Source organism: Saccostrea cucullata, unplaced genomic scaffold (assembly GCF_032062105.1).
Source record: "Saccostrea cucullata isolate Sc308-1 unplaced genomic scaffold, CSIRO_AGI_Scuc_v1 ctg2303, whole genome shotgun sequence".
NCBI lineage: Eukaryota > Metazoa > Mollusca > Bivalvia > Ostreida > Ostreidae > Saccostrea > Saccostrea cuccullata.
In genome coordinates this window covers 133,165-150,000 of record NW_026919281.1, presented here as the reverse complement: position 1 = coordinate 150,000, position 16,836 = coordinate 133,165, and the positions used below count along the sequence as shown (strand labels likewise).

The 16,836-nt window shown below is 34.2% G+C and overlaps 1 protein-coding gene and 1 long non-coding RNA gene across 2 annotated transcripts; one reads left to right on the top strand and one right to left on the bottom strand.

Moving 5' to 3' along the window:
* Window positions 1-3,598: 3,598 nt before the first annotated feature.
* On the bottom strand, window positions 3,599-4,969 carry LOC134228943 (egl nine homolog 1-like; the record flags this gene model as incomplete). The annotated part of the gene is made up of 2 exons (XM_062710640.1): window positions 4,294-4,969; window positions 3,599-3,718 (listed from the first exon to the last, which is right to left on the bottom strand). Coding segments are annotated over exons 1-2 (771 nt in total), but the record flags the coding sequence as incomplete, so codon positions are not given.
* Window positions 4,970-11,989: 7,020 nt separating this feature from the next.
* LOC134228895 (uncharacterized) lies at window positions 11,990-13,083 on the top strand. The gene is made up of 4 exons (XR_009984099.1): window positions 11,990-12,092; window positions 12,356-12,469; window positions 12,652-12,669; window positions 12,841-13,083. It is a non-coding gene; the product is annotated as an uncharacterized LOC134228895 (long non-coding RNA).
* The last annotated feature ends 3,753 nt before the right edge of the window (window positions 13,084-16,836 follow it).

Below are 16,836 nucleotides of genomic sequence, written 5' to 3'. Positions count from 1 at the left end.
CATCGAGAACTCTCCGATTGCATGGTCTTAAACTTATGGTCAATTCTAGGTTAATGTAAAGAATAATCAATTAATCTTCAGTAAAAGGGCGCCCAGAAAAGGGTTGAATTAAGGTTTCTATGTTAATCTAGATTTAATTCCTTTAGCACTATCTTTCATGATAACTTTTTCTCTCGTTTCGTAATATACTGATATCTTAACATGTTTTAATATTTTTTAATACTTAAAAATAAATAGACAAAAATTGTTTTTCTTAACAAATTGTTTAAAATGTTTCGTTTAAGTCTTTCTTTCTTTCTTTTCTTTTTCTTTTTTCCTTTTTTTTTTTTTTTTTGCTAAAACTGGAATGTACATAGTCTTAAAAATTATTTCAAAGTGCATTTAATGGCAATAAATTGTGCACTAAATTTCATTTTATTTATCATTGATAAGAGCAGATTTTTAAATTATATATTTAGAAGGTAATACTCTCAACAATGTTTCAAAAGTAGTTTAATACACATGTACTAAATGCACAGTGTGTACCTGTACTTTTAAATCAGGTATTAGTCGAGTTTTACCAATCAGCTTAGGACAATCCCTTTTACTATGAATCCTCGACCAATCAAAATTAAGCTCTAATATCAAATATTTGTTATGTTTCAAATGTTGCATTTACATTGTACTAGTATATGTTACCCCATCTAGTAAATTCAAAATTTACAACTTGCATATGACAGGCTTGTATATACATGAATGAAATCTGCTTAAGGTCAGACGAATGAGACGATACGTTCCAGTTTTGTATATCTTCACAATACATGAAAAAAATATACAAAATTTTAATTACTTTCTGATTTTTAAAGCGATTTCTAATTGTTTTTAAAAATTTGAAACACTGAAGATGTGACTGGCACATTTACAACTTTTTTTCTTAAAGGATTATGTAAGAAATTCCATCCTCTGGTTTCTTGCACAAATGCCTGTTGAGGTACCTCAATTTTTTGTGAGTCAGCATGTTGAATTTGCAATACTTCAATGACAAAAACTTGGAAAAATTATGTATTATTGAGGATCCGAACGTCTCGTGAGTCGTCTGACCTTAAATGTATTTTTAATGTACATTTCGAGTATTTGATAAAGTTTTTTTGGGACAGAATTAGTTAAAAGAAGTGGATATAAGCTTTATCATTCCTCCTGGAAATTTCTGAGATACTAAAATGTTTCATCCTATATTATAGACTTATAGTAACAAGGAACATATAAAGGAAAATAATCTTCAAACATTTGTTGCTTAATTCTGACCTGAAAACTGTTATAAACTTATTTTTTACAGGAATTAAAAGCAGAAAACCTTGATTGATTCAAGAATGCACATATATGGACATTAATAAAGGACACATAATAAAGAGAAAATCGACCTGGTTAACCAAAGAAATACAATTTACATGTATTTGAAGGAAGTGCATAGATAATATGATTTATGAGAATATATGTATCTAATAAACTGTCCCAGTTGAAATTTCTCATTGTAAAGACTTTAAATGGGTATGTGCATGCATGTCAAATAAATGTTAAGTATAGGTAGAAGTTCTACAAAACTTTTAAGTGCTCATATGTATAAATGGTGGAAAACAAACAAAGAAAAAAAAAACCACACACACACACACAGAATTCCACACACACTAAAAAAACTGAGTTAAATACATTCTAATTTTCTAAAAGATGGAACTTGAAATTTCCCAAAAGGCGAATTCCAATCATTTATTAAACAAATGCTCCTAGCGTAATTTTTCTTTTCTGAATAGTTTTTTTAAAGATACAGTGCACAGAACAAGATTATATACACAGGCATGAAAATGTTATAGACACGATGAATACCGTCGCCATGCAAGTTAAACCCTGTCACACCAAAGGCTGCGTTCTCACGGCGATCCCGAGCACATCTGTGAAATAATACAGAACGCCAAGGTGCGCACAGTAGAATCTTCTACTACGCCGCCAGTGACGCCATAGGGTCGACATCGCCTAGATATACAAAGTACGCTTTTCTCTGCGCTCTATATAAGAAATAAACAACGTTATTCAGTGAACGTGGCGTTATGAATAGCAATTGCTCTGCTGGCATATTCCATGATGCGCGCTAGCGCAATTGCAGTCATAGCAGAAGCAATTGCGTCTATAGAGCTATGAACGCAGTAGATGACCACATGTTCATAGGATATGCAAATATACACAGTTGAATCGCCGCAAGGCCAGCGTTACAGCAGGGAGAAGTATCTAACAGCGCCACAACAGCTAAATTCGCGCACTCAGACGATGCTTAAAGGTATTGCAGTATCGACGCATTGCCGATTGGGTATTGACGCATTGGAACTTTCGATGGCGCTTTTACAGAGACCTCGAAGTCCTTTGAAATGTCACTGTCATGAGCGCTGTCTGGGCATTGGGTACCCGCAAAAGCGAAATGAAAACTAGCAAGTCATGAGCAATCTTACATCGTCAGAGCCCACAAGTTTTCTGCATTTAAATGCAGTGTAACGGATCAAGAGAAAACCCGTGGGTTCCGAAGATGGCAATCTTAGCGCAGTAGCACACTGCGGGAACTCAGAAGTACGTCTTGGACACCCTCAGGACATCGTGCCAGCTTCATCTTTTAAAGGTGTCTTTAAAAATTCCTGATTTCCGAGGCAATCCAAAAAAAACCCCCAACATTTCTATATGCCGTGCAAATCTGCGGGAACGCAATTGTAGCTGGTGTGACACGGCTCAGATTATATAGTTATAAGGCATCAAATTTGAATGTCTTAGTTCTTGGATATAAACAATTAAGACAGTAAATGTATACCTCAACTTCTCTCTGCAGTACTCAGCTATAGTCTCAATTTCATTTAATTTTACCCCCTCACGCCAGAGTTGGGGGAGATAAACGCGTTTGTGTATGTTTGTGATAGTTAAGCCTTGTGCGAAACGGAAGTGACGTAAGATGTTTCGATCGATGTCAAATGGTGATTTGATTTACCGGTAATCATGCATGTTATTTGAGATGGGGATGCTTGGTTATGCAGTGCCCTTGTAACAATTTTGTAGTTCAATTGTAGTGTAGAAAACCTTGCCATAGTGGGCAAAAAAGGCCACCACCTGTCTAGAATCTAAAGTATAATTATTACACTCTCAGGGATGTTTTTGTTATTCTGCTGTTCTTTAAGGGAGCTCTAAACACATTTATTTCCAAAGTACAAAGAAATTTAGTTCTCTCTTAACATTTGATCGTGAAATTAATTTGGCAGGCATCCCAGATTTAAATTAAATATGCGCAACATTACCTGCATAGCGCGAAATTTTTCAAGTAAAACAAAATAATTTCATTGGCGTTTAGAACTTCCTATATACAAATAAGGGAACACTCATCATTTCGAAAAAAATGTTTGGAATTCTTACTTTGTCTTCGGGATCTGTTCATGACAAAAGAAACATAACTCTTATAAAGTGTTAAAACATTTTTTTCAAGTATACAAGAATAACAAAATTTTATTAAAAATCATCATATATATCGCGTGTATTGTAATAGTACTCACTTTACACAAATTTTAAGTGTATTTGTGTAGAGTAAACTAACCTTAGGCCTCCAGTCTCTGTTGAGATAGAGAATGCACGTGATAACACGTCCGTCGCCGCTCGGATTATCTACGTGACGTCTGTAGTAGGAACCATTACCAGGATAACATGCAATCATGACCTGAAGAAAAAATGTCATCTTTTAGCTTTTTGGCATTCAGTAGCTTTCATTTCGTAGCTATACATACAAAAGTGGAAATGAAGTAATTACTCAATGAAAATGAGCATCGTACTTTTGATTACCCCCTTCCCCTTAAAAGTGTTCCATATCATCTATAGGTACCCGTGGACAGGACCCCCCCCCTCCCGATATTCAACCCCGGGGCTTATAGGCCATTTTCCCCACAATCATATTTATTACACTTATTCATCATATATATTTATTACGCTTCTTAATCATATGTACATGTACAATAGGAAAAAAATCGTAAAACCCCCAAAATAATCGCTTCACAAAAAATACCCCACTATACATTATAAGGGGTATTTTTTGTGGAGGGATTATTTTGGCGTTTTTACGATTTCTTTTCCTATTGAACACTTGATGAATAAGTGAAATAAATATATTAATTTGTGGGGAAAAATGTCCATTAAGCCCTGGTGATGAATGGGGGGGGGGGGGGGTTAAACCTCTGATGCCTATGTACATTATAACAATAACTATAAAGTTCTGTATGTATAATATGCCTGTAGTACCTTTGTTCTTCCATTGATAAAGTATTTTCCATCAAAGTAACAATTAAGGGTAGATAAGACAGAGTCCATTTTTTGCACCACTTTGTTGATGTTGTGATGTCGTGACTCCGTTCCTTCAGCCCAGTATATGGTGTCATTTCTTATCTCAATCTTTGTCATTTTTAATGATTCTTGAGCACTCGTACGACCCCCCGATAGCCGACCGAGTTTCAGACATCCTTCTGCATTTAGAATTTTTATTTCTTCTAAAACCTTCCGTAAATGTGTGTCAGAGAAAATTCCATCCACAATGCAAAAGTTATTTTTGTTCAAATAATGAAGAACAAACTCAGCAAGTTTCGAACCTTCTGAGGAAAGTGGTTTCTTGAAATTTATTTCCTTGAAGGGGTTACTGTCAAATTCAATGAAATCATTATTAGTTGCACCTGATTTGTTTACAGAATCGTTGTTTCCATTTCGTAAGCATGTGTCCTTTTCGGCAGTCTGTTTGTTTACTTTCAGTTTCGAATTCGTGACTGTGTCGATAGCCTGGTTTGGACTGCAGCTTAATTTATGAGAAGGCCAGTCCTGAATCTGGTGCTGACGACAACAATAAACAACCCCTTTACATCGAGTACATCGTTTTAAATTTTCTTTTGATCCACATACCATGCATACCGTACAACCTCTTTCCAAGTACAAGTTGGCGTCCTTATCCATTGTTGACAACCATATCATGCATATGATTTCACACCTCCTTTAAAAAAGAGTACTGTGTGTGGTGGATCAAGAAGCTTTAAATCAGAAGAGATCAGAAAGCGGTTAATCTGAACTGCATTAAAACTCGGTTAATTTGATAAACGTTTCACATGGAGCCATGGCTTTCAAATTTCATCTTGATGTATATGTATGTATGTATGTATAATAAAGGTTCTTCAATATTGAATAATGTTCAATGGAAAAACTAGTGAGAAGAGAAGAGTTGGTACATAATAGTAAAAATTTGAATTTTGGAGGACATTAGGGCAAACAGAGATGTGGGAAAATACAGCTTCACAATTATAATAACTGAATTGTAAAATATGTGAAATAGCTTGCAATCATAACAGCAAAAACTGTATACTACATGTAATCTGAAAACAGACAAATGTATTACTTGGCTGCAATAATGTAGCCCTCTCCGATTTTTTTTTATCTGCATGATGTTTTCTGGAGAGGGCGATTCCACAGCATCTCCGTAATGGTGCAAAAATATCTTATTAATACGGGCGACTGCAGGCAGAATAAATAATTGATTGTTTTTACATTCAACTTACTTCTAATAAGACGAGATTTTTATTCACTGTCGACAACAAAGCCCGTTTAACGCGAAAATCATGTAAAATAAATCTGAGTGTTCGCTTTATTCCCACCTAAAGCCAAAATTCTGAATTTCACCTGTAGTTTCTACTAAGCAGCCATGACAGTACACGCGTGACGTACTGAGACTTGCGCTTGAAATTTAGAATAACTCGATCAATAAAGGAGGTGTCGGTGTTTATATAATTGTGATGAATAGTATAAGTAAACATTGATAAATAAAACCATTCCAAGTGTTATTTTTACGTAAACAGCGATATTTAGCCAAAATAAAATCTGTCAAGGTCAGTAAACATGGCGGATAAATTTAAGTTGTGATGTTGACATACACGAAAAAATAAGCGATATATAGATTGTTCTGTATATTTTTGGATCGATTTATGTCTTGGATAACTACATTTTGGAAGTCCGGGTAAGGCATGTTAATTTAATAGCCGTTTACTGACAATTTGAGCCGAAATTCGCGCGGGAGTGAATCGCTCCCGCATTGCACCATTACGGAGATCCTAAAGGAGTTGGAGCCCTCTCCCAAAATAAAAAAAAGGGGAAGAGGGCTACATTATTGCAGCTAACAAATACTGGAAACCTTACCACTCGCATATTTTTAGTCCCCTTACGGTGAAACCGGTTGATTGTTAATGAAATACTTTTTTATCACCTTTTCTATTTTCGTTTTAACGAAGTGCTGTATAGAGATATACAATGCGTTTATTGACCAATTAAGGGCCCTCATGGGGCAAAAAGAAAGTACATTGTTAAAATGTATATAATAATTATGATCATTTACATGAAATACAATATACATATACATAAGAGGGAAAGGATCGCTTGATTGATAGAAAAGACATACAAGTAGGGGAATACCCAAAATACTTCATATGAACATAAGACTGAATTAATTGTTTATAGCGAGCGCAGCGAGCGTCGCCAAGCGACGCTCGTAACTGCAAGCTCTAACGACAACGCCTGGGCGAAGAGAAAATTCGGACTACAGCACATTCATTCAATAGAATTTTTAGACGCAGTAATTTTGACCCACAATGCAACGCTTAGCACACAACGCTAAAGCAACGGTCTCGCGAGAATAAGAACAAAAAAGTTAGACGAACAAAAACCTTGCCCTGATGTAATGAAATTGTTGCAGAAAATAGTCAATAAAACGGTTCATTCATTTATTTAAAATCAGCCCTGTTTAGGCCTGATTTTGATATTGCAACATGCATACGACGTCATATGACGTCAGGATCTTAGACGCGCCGAATGTCACGTGCGGTTTGACGAGTCCGATCAAAATGAAAACTGGATAAGTATCTGCGCTCGCCCTAACGGTCGCACCGTCAACATATTAGGTATATATACAGTACATTATACATATGCATACATTGCTAAATCATATACTTGGAAGTATCATACTTTTACATAATTAATAATAACAATATATATTTTTAAAAAGTCACATTCTTAAAACTTATGGTAGTGTTTTTGTAAAAATCTTCCAAGAGAGTTTAGTATATCTAGTTCTTCGCAATTTAGAATCCAGAATAATTTTTGTTTATCAGGCAATTCTGTAAAATGTTTTACTTTAGATGAGATCAAGTTAAATTATAGGTCTTCTCTTTCCTTTGTAAATTTGCTACAGTGAATAAGGAAATGTTCTTCATCTTCAATTTGATAAAGCGTGCAATTTTTACATATTCTTTCTGATCTGGGTGTGTTATTAAATCTGCCCAATTTTATGAGAACAATTCAGTTGAAGCGCCAGGTTAATAACAATGGTCGAGAAAGGTAAATGTATATGTTTCAAATGATTTGGAAATGTGTTCGAACAAATAAGATATTATTTCAAACAATTCATTCAGTACATATACGGCTCAGAAATATGGGGAATATTTAATGTTAATAACTCAAAAATAAAGCAATCTAATCAAGTATTGATGCAACTATACTATAAAAACTTTACAGTTGAAAATTTACACATCAAGTTTTGTAAAACTATACTGGGTTTGAATAGAAAAAGTATGAACCATGCCTCTGTTTCGGAATTAGGTATAGATATCCTTTACATTATGATATTATCAACATGTTACTTACGAGGGGTGATCAAAAAGTTCGCAAACTTTCTCTATATCTACAAAACCACAATTCAGATTAGAATGAAATTCGGTACACACATGGCCATACACAAGTTCTATAAATAGCTTATGCTGAATAAAGTTTCTCTCCTTGTTTATGACTTCACAATGTGAAAATGACCTCACTAGTTAGGTCACTTGTGACGAAAAATGGTTATTTCAGACGAACTCGTTCAACAAACGACTGTACAATTTATTGTATATCTTAGAAATCCCTCTACAGTATCATATAATAATTTATACACACTTTATTGAGATAAATGAGTTCCTATAAATTCAATTAATGCTTGGATTAATCGTTTTAGTGAAGGAAGGCTGATGGTTAAAAATGATACTTGTCATCTTGCCCAGTAAAAGCAAGTTTGAAAAGATATGTATTTTTAGTTAAGCAATTTGCTATTAAAGACCTCCAATTAGCACTTTGAAATATAGTTGAATATTTGAACAATGATATAAGTATTAAATACCTAAGATATTGTTTACTTTAGATTTTAAACATATTAGATATGATAAAAAGGATGCACCCATTCTCTATTCACCTTGAATAAATGTCTCTCCTGAGACAGAAGATTTGTGTTTTAATGGTCGCCATGCTTATTTTTGGAAAGGATATTATTATCCACCCATTCTGTTGCCGAGATATGACCATTTCTGACAAATGAACTGTTCTTGTCATAAAAATTACCTCACATGGAAAGAAATATAAAACTCGGAAAAATCTTTCAACTTTTGTGACAGAACGCTACGGAGGTGGTCACGTGACCGCCAATATCACGTGATTCGCGCATGCGCAGAACGGTGGTTGATGTGCATTAAAATCAGAGAGGATTAATTTAAAATATAATCAACATTAAAACCAAATATTTTTTCTTGTATGGAAAGTTATTCAATTAGTTTGCGAACTTTTTGATCACCACTCGTAAATATTGCTACAGATTAGAAAATTTAAATTCAGATTTCCTTTTACTAAAAGATGCGTTTATATGTAGCAAAGAACTTTATTTCGTCCAAAAAACAACTTGGTACTCCTCATTAGAAAAATTACTAAAAATTCTTGATATCCCGAACATAATGTCCTATACTAAGAGTAGTTTTATGAATTCATTAAAACAATCCATGAATAAAAAATACTCACTTGATTGGCAACACTCAAATGAAACACTAAAAGAGGGCCCACTTGTTACTTATTTATTTCTGAAGACTGGAAAAATATCTAATTTTATTAAAACCTGAATACAGAAAACCAATTTGCAGATTACGTTTATCAGCACAGACTTTTCATTAATCATCATGGTAATTTCTTTTGAAAATAATGTTTTTCTCATGACGTTTCGTCCGTTTAAAAAAAAAGAGGCCCATGGGCCACATCGCTCACCTAAGCATATTGGCTCCTGGCCTCGTTGTGGCCTGGCCCTACACCTGGGGGCTATCATTTGAACCAGTATGACTTTGTACTACCTGAGGATGCCTCCATATCAATATGATTAAACATTTGCTTTTCTGTTCTTGGGAAAAAAAATCCTGAATATTTTAGGTTTAACTTTGATCCGGTCATGACTTGAACAAACTTGAATCAACACTACCTGAGGATGCTTCCATAAAGACATGACAAATCATGACTCTGTGGTTCTTAAAAAGAAGAGTTTTTAAAAAAATTCCGATGTATTCGATCATTCCTATGTAAAAATTTAATCGTCAAGTGTGGCCACGCCCTACATCCGGGGTCATGCTTTGAACAAACTTGAATCTACACTACCTGCGGATGTTTTTACATAAATTAAATCTTTCCTGGCCCAGTGGGTCTGGAGAAAATGATTCTTCAAGTTTTTTCCTATATATTCCTATATAAAACTTTGATCGTCAGTTGTAGTTCCGTCTTACCCCCTAGGGTCATGATTTGAACAATTTGAATCTACACTACCTGAGGATGTTTCCATATAAGTTTTATCTTTCCTGGCCAAGTTATTCTTGAGAAGAAAATTTTTTAGATATTTTTCCTATATATTCCTATGTAAAACTTTGATCGTCAGTTGCTGCCCTGCCCTACCCCCGGGGGTCATGATTTGAACAAATTTAATTCTGAACTTCCTGAGGATGTTTCCATGATTATAAGTTTTATCTTCCCTGGACCAGTGGTCCTCCAGAAGAAGATTTTTAAAGATTTTTCCTATATATTCCTATGCAGAACTTTGATCGTCAATTGTGGCCCCGCCCTACCCCTGGGATCATGATTTGAACAAAATTGAATCCACACTCCTTGATAATGTTTTCTTATAAGTTACATCTTTCCTGGCCGAATGGTTCTTGAGAAGAAGATTTTTAAAGATTTTTCTTATATATTTCTAATATGTAAAACTTGATCGTCAATTGTAGCCCCGCCATACACCCCGGGGTCATGATTTAATCAAAAATGAATCTACACTACCTGAGGATGTTTTCATATAAGTTTCATTTTTCCTGGCTCAGTGGTCCTTGAGAAGAATATTTTTAAAGGATGCCATTAATTTTTCACTAATTTATAATTATCTCCCCTTTGAATAGGGTGTGGCCCTTCATTTTATAAACTTGAATTCCCTTTACCCAAGGATACTTTGTGGCAAGTTTGGTTGAAATTGACCCAGTGGTTCTTAAGAAGTCGAAAATGTGAAAAGTTTACAGACAGACGGATCGACAGACAGACAGACGGACACCGGAGAAAAAAACAACCTTTCAGATCTCATTGTTTTACGAAAACAATGTTAGATACCTTCTAAATATCACGTGTTATCAAACATCTTGAAGTCGATTAGGTAAAATGTAGATAAACTTAATCCATTGAATATCGATTCGGAACAGAATAAGAATTCTTTGATTTGGCGTCTTGATAAGAATCCTGTTATTGTGAACATGAGGATATTGGCTTTTGCCTTTTGCTTTTCAAGTGTTTCTTATACTTTCAGTTTGTTTGATGTATCGTACAAGGACTTTTGTATGAATACCTTTTCCCAAAATTACAATATTTCTTGGTTTTCATACACATTTAGTCACTTCTTGCTTAACAGTTTAATATATCATAGGAATTATGAATATTGTGACTGGGCCTCATGGTCTTCATGGACAACATGTAGTTCTACGTGTCGAATGGGATATCAGCAACGAGAGAGAAAGGTGTGCTTCTACAATCAACGTAAAGAATTGACAGACTGTGTGTCCTCAAAGGAAAGCATGGCCCACCTTAAAAAAGCATGTAAAAATTCATGTCTTGAAGGTATGTAACAAACAATCCTTTTCAATGTATAATAATTATCACCAGAGACAGTTAGCTGGGAATGCATTTCAAAACCAAAAGCAGGTTTAAAGTAACGTTCACTATAATGAAATATTTAATTCAATATTGGTTTCAAAGGCATTTCGAAAAGCAAAACCAGGTTTTAACTAATATTGAAATAACGTTCGCTAGTAAAATAATATTGATGATATAAAATAGTGATTCAAGATTCATTTCTTCATTTCAAAAGCAAAAAAAAAAAAAAAAAAAAAAAAAATCAGGTTGCAAGCATATCACATTTCCATTATTTAAATTATATTTACATTTCATATTTAAAAAAAATAATTTTATTATGTTTTTCTATCAACAGTGGATGTAACACCGAAATAATTTTTTTCTTCTTCATGAATAACCCTCTTCAATAATGAAACTTTGGTGACTATTATTTCAAATTTTCAATGGTAGTTGCAATTGCAATAATGCAGACTGAATTATTTTTTTCGTATTAGTTTTAAAAATAGATATTTAATCACGTTCAAACAGGAAGCTTTCTCGATAAAGAAAATTTCGTTCATCTTGAAGTCGATTAGATGAAATGTATAGATCTAGATAAAATTAATCCATTTCAAAATCGATTTGGAATAGAATCATAGACCTTTGATTTGGCGTCTTCATAAGAATCCTGTTATTGTTTTTTTTCAATAGATATTTAATCACGTTCAAACAGGAAGCTTTCTCGATAAAGAAAATTTCGTTCAAATGCAAAATCTTTGTGAACAACTTGAGTTCCATAAAATGCAAAATAACAAAAGAATTCTGTTCTGTAGTTTACACTTGATAAATGACAAAATGCATGATTTTTTCAAGGGGAAATCAATATCTGTTTTAAATGGAATACTACTATCATACATCAATTTAGATTAGCTTAAGTCTCCAGGTTTTGGAAAAATTTCATTATTATTTTGTAGACATCAACGACTGCTCTAGCACTCAATGTAAGAACGGAGGTATTTGCCATAATAACTGGGACAGTTTTACCTGTACTTGTCAGTCCAGGTACAACGGATCACGGTGTGAATCAGGTAAAGAATGGCTAAAAAACCAAGATTGATTTATAACAGATAAGAAATATGAATTTATTTTTAAGCTTTTCGAGAATCTTTATGAATTTACTAGAAACCTTTTCTTATTTTTCCTAAATATTATAACTAAATGCATGTTTGGATGTAATTAAGGGTTAAAATAAATATCAGTAGTCCACGAACTTTTCGAACAACCCTCGTATGATAAATTTAGTATTGTTGCATTTAGTTACTCTCAAAATAATTAACCTTCATTTATAAAGATTACGGCAAGTGTGACAGCAAGCCATGTTTAAATAATGGAACTTGCATCAATATAAGAAATGGGTTTCATTGCGCATGTACCACGTGGTTTACAGGAAGGCAGTGTGAAATTGGTGGGTCCATGTTTTATTTTGCAATTTTTGAAAAGGAAAAAAAAAATCAGTTTCAATAAGAGAAAGTTAAAGAGAAAGGACTTTTCTCTAAATACACTTTATTGTGATAAAATGCGTAGTCTACAAAATATTGTTTCTTTATCTTCAACGTTTGATAATTAGCCTAAAATATTTTTTTATAGAGATATGCAAAGAGGCACGTAAGTAGCACAATGTCCTTAACGGAGAAAGCGCTAAAAGACCAACCTTTGTGTCGGGTCTATTAAATATAGAAACAAAGTCAAAGAATGAATTTTATCTAAAGTACTAAAATGACTAACGATACGAATATTTAGAAATGAAACCTTAAATTATCTCATATTATATTACAGCCAAAGTGGTAAACTGTCCAGATGGTATCCAAGAAGTTAATTTTACCAAAGTAAAGGAAAATATTACCCGAACATCCTTTGTATTTTTACCTGAAATATATGGACAAAGCTGTGATGGACGAAACATAACAATTCTATTTCCGATAAAAGAGTACGTTTGGAGTGCAGAGATTGGAGAGCTTGTACTGACAGTGAACGATACAAGGGGACAGTCTCTTCCATGTATTGTACAATTCAGGACGAATGGTTGGTAAAAATAAACTAATTTGTTTCTATATAGATAAATCCACATACAGTCCTTAAACGCTCAACGTATGCTGATATGTGATTTAATTTTATTTATCTTAAAACAAAATCTTCCTTTTGTGTCAATGAGAGCAAACTTTACATTATCTCTATTACACTTGAAGGAAGCAATCAAAAAGTATTTTTCTACGTTTGTCAATTAATAGTCATCGTTCAGATATCTTGTTTGAATTTTGACAAAAATATAAGATGTTATTTATTTAACTGTTGTAAAATAGTTTGATTTTTTTTTATCTCTACTGGTCAGAGACCAGAAGAGCTTATGCGATAGTAAGGTGTCCGTCGTCCGTCCGTCTGTCTGTCCGTCTGTCTGTAAACAATTTTTCAAAACGCTACTCCTCCTACAGTTTCGGTCTGATTTCAATCTAACTTGGCACACAAGTAGACTACACTAAGATAATAGTGCATTGGTTTTTTATTTCGATGAACAGTGTTGCCATGGTTACTAAAAATAGAATTTTCTGTGAAATTCCTTTAAAACGCTACTCCTCCTACAGTTTTGGTCTGATTTAATATTACTTGGCACACAAGTAGACTTCACTAAAATACATTAAATAGTGCATCGGTTTTTGATTTCGATGAACGGTGTTGCCATGGTTACTAAAAATAGAATTTTCTGTGAAATTCCTTTAAAACGCTACTCCTCCTACAATTTTGGTCTGATTTCAATATTACTTGGCACAAAAGTAGACTACATTGAGATACATAAAATAGTGCATCGGTTTTTGATTTCGATGATAGTGTTGCCATTGTTACTAAAATAGAAATGTCTGTGAAATTCCTTTCAAACGCTTCTACTTCTACAGTGTTGGTCTGATGTCAATGGCTTCTTTTCTCATCCTTTGTTATATTAGTACAAACCAGTAGAGCTACTGTCTCGACAGAGACTTCTGGTTTAAATTGAAAGTTTAAATCAAGGAAATAGTTTATATCTTTCAACAATATTCTTTTCGAGTTTATTTCTTCAGATTCTCCTACAAAGCCCATATCAAAATTTATCCAAAAGAGAAACTTGCAAGATTTAAAAAAAATCTTTCAACTGAGTAATAATAATAAAACAAGAGGCCCATGGGCCACATCGCTCACCTGAGCACTAAGGGTAGGAAAAGTAGAAAATGGCTGTTTATTGTAAAGTTTAAATCCAAAAGTAGTCCCATGACCAATCATGGATTAACTATTTTTTAGAAAATGATTTTTAAAGAATTTTCCTACATATATATCTTTAAAAACTTAAGTCGGCCATTTTAGCCCCGCCCTACCCCCGGGGGTCATGATTTGAACAAATTTTAATCTACACTACTTGAGCATGCTTCCAAATAAATATGACAAATTATGGCTTTGTCATTCTTGAGAAGAACATTTTTAAAGAATTTTCCTATATATTTCTATGTAAAACTTTGGTTGGCCATTTTTGCCCTGCCCTACCCCCGGGGGTCATGATTTGAACAAATTTGAATCTACACTACCTGAGCATGCTTCCATATAAATATGATAAATTATGGCTTTGTCATTCATGAGAAGATTTTCAAAGAATTTTCCTATATATTTCTATGTAAAACTTTGGTCGGCCATTCTGGCCCCGCCCTACCCCCGGGGGTCATAATTTGAACAAACTTGAATCTACACTACCTGAGCATGCTTCCATATAAATATGATAAATTATGGCTTTGTCATTCTTGAGAAGAAGATTTTTAAAGAATTATCTATATATTTCTATGTAAAACTTTGGTCGGCCATTTTTTGCCCTGCCCTACCCCCGGGGGTCATGATTTGAACAAATTTGAATCTACACTACCTGAGCATGCTTCCATATAAATATGATAAATTATGGCTTTGTCATTCTTGAGAAGAAAATGTTTAAAGAATTTTCCTATATATTTCTATGTAAAACTTTGGTCGGCCATTTTGGCCCCGCCCTACCCCCGGGGGTCATAATTTGAACAAACTTGAATCTACACTACCTGAGCATGCTTCCATATAAATAAGATGAATTATGGCTTTGTCATTCTTGAGAAGAAGATTTTAAAAGAATTTTCCTATACATTTCTATGTAAAACTTTGGTCGGCCATGTTGGCCCCGCCCTACCCCCGGGGGTCATAATTTAAACAAACAGGAATCTACACTACTTTAGCATGCTTCCATATAAATATGATGAATTATGGCTTTGCCATTCTTGAGAAGAAGATGTTTAAAGAATTTTCCTATATATTTCTATGTAAAACTTTGGTCGGCCATTTTGGCCCCGCCCTACCCCCGGGGGTCATGATTTGAACAAATTTGAATCTACACTACCTGAGCATGCTTCCATATAAATAAGATGAATTATGGCTTTGTCATTCTTGAGAAGAAGATTTTTAAAGAATTTTCCTATATATTTCTATGTAAAACTTTTGTCCGCCATTTTGGCCCCGCCCTACCCCCGGGGGTCATGATTTGAACAAATTTGAATCTACACTACCTAAGCATGCTTCCATATAAATATGATGAACTATGGCTTTGTCATTCTTAAGAAGAAGATTTTAAAAGAATTTTCCTATATATTTCTATGTAAAACTTTGGTCGGCCATTTTAGCCCCGCCCTACCCCTGGGGGTCATGATTTGAACAAACTTGAATCTACACTACCTGAGCATGCTTCCATATAAATATGATGAATTATGGCTTTGTCATTCTTGAGAAGAAGATTTTTAAAGAATTTTCCTATATATTTCTATGTAAAACTTTGGTCGGCCATATTGGCCCCGCCCTGCCCCTGGGGGTCATGATTTGTACAAACTTGAATCTACACTACCTGAGCATGCTTCCATATAAATATGATGAATTATGGCTTTGTCATTTTAGAGAAGAAGATTTTTAAAGAATTTTCCTTTATATTTTTATGTAAAACTTTGGTCGGCCATTTTGGCCCGGCCCTACCCCCAGGGGTCATGATTTGAACAAACTTGAATCTACACTACCTGAGCATGCTTCCATATAAAAATGATGAATTATGGCTTTGTCATTCTTGAGAAGAAGATTTTTAAAGAATTTTCCTTTATATTTCTATGTAAAACTTTGGTCGGCCATTTTGGTCCCGCCCTACCCCCGGGGGTCATGATTTGAACAAACTTGAATCTACACTACCTGAGGATGTTTCCCTATAAGTTTCATCTTTCCTGGCACAGTGGTTCTTGAGAAGAAGATTTTTAAAATATGCCACCAAATTTTCATTAATTCCTAATTATCTCCCCTTGAATGAGGGCATGGCCCTTCATTTGAACAAACTTGAATCCCCTTCACCCAAGGATACTTTGTTGCAAGTTTGGTTGAAATTGGCCCAGCGGTTCTTGAGAAGAAGTCGAAAATGTGAAAAGTTTACAGACAGACAGACGGACGGACAGACAGACAGACAGACAGACGGACAGACGGACGCCGGACAAAATGTGATCAGAAAAGCTCACTTGAGCCTTCGGCTCAGGTGAGCTAAAAATTAATAAATTTAAATAAATTAGTTTTCTTGGACGTAACTCCACGATGAAGACAAACATGCCCAATCATTCGTCTTTTTAAAAGAATTGAACATGTGATTTTTCCCAAACTACTTGTTAGTGTAATGAACTTTTTTTTAGCAGAAAGTTCTAAATGATGCACACTGTGTGATTTTCAAAAACTAGATTGTGTAAAACTAGTGTAAAACCTTTTTTCTTGTGA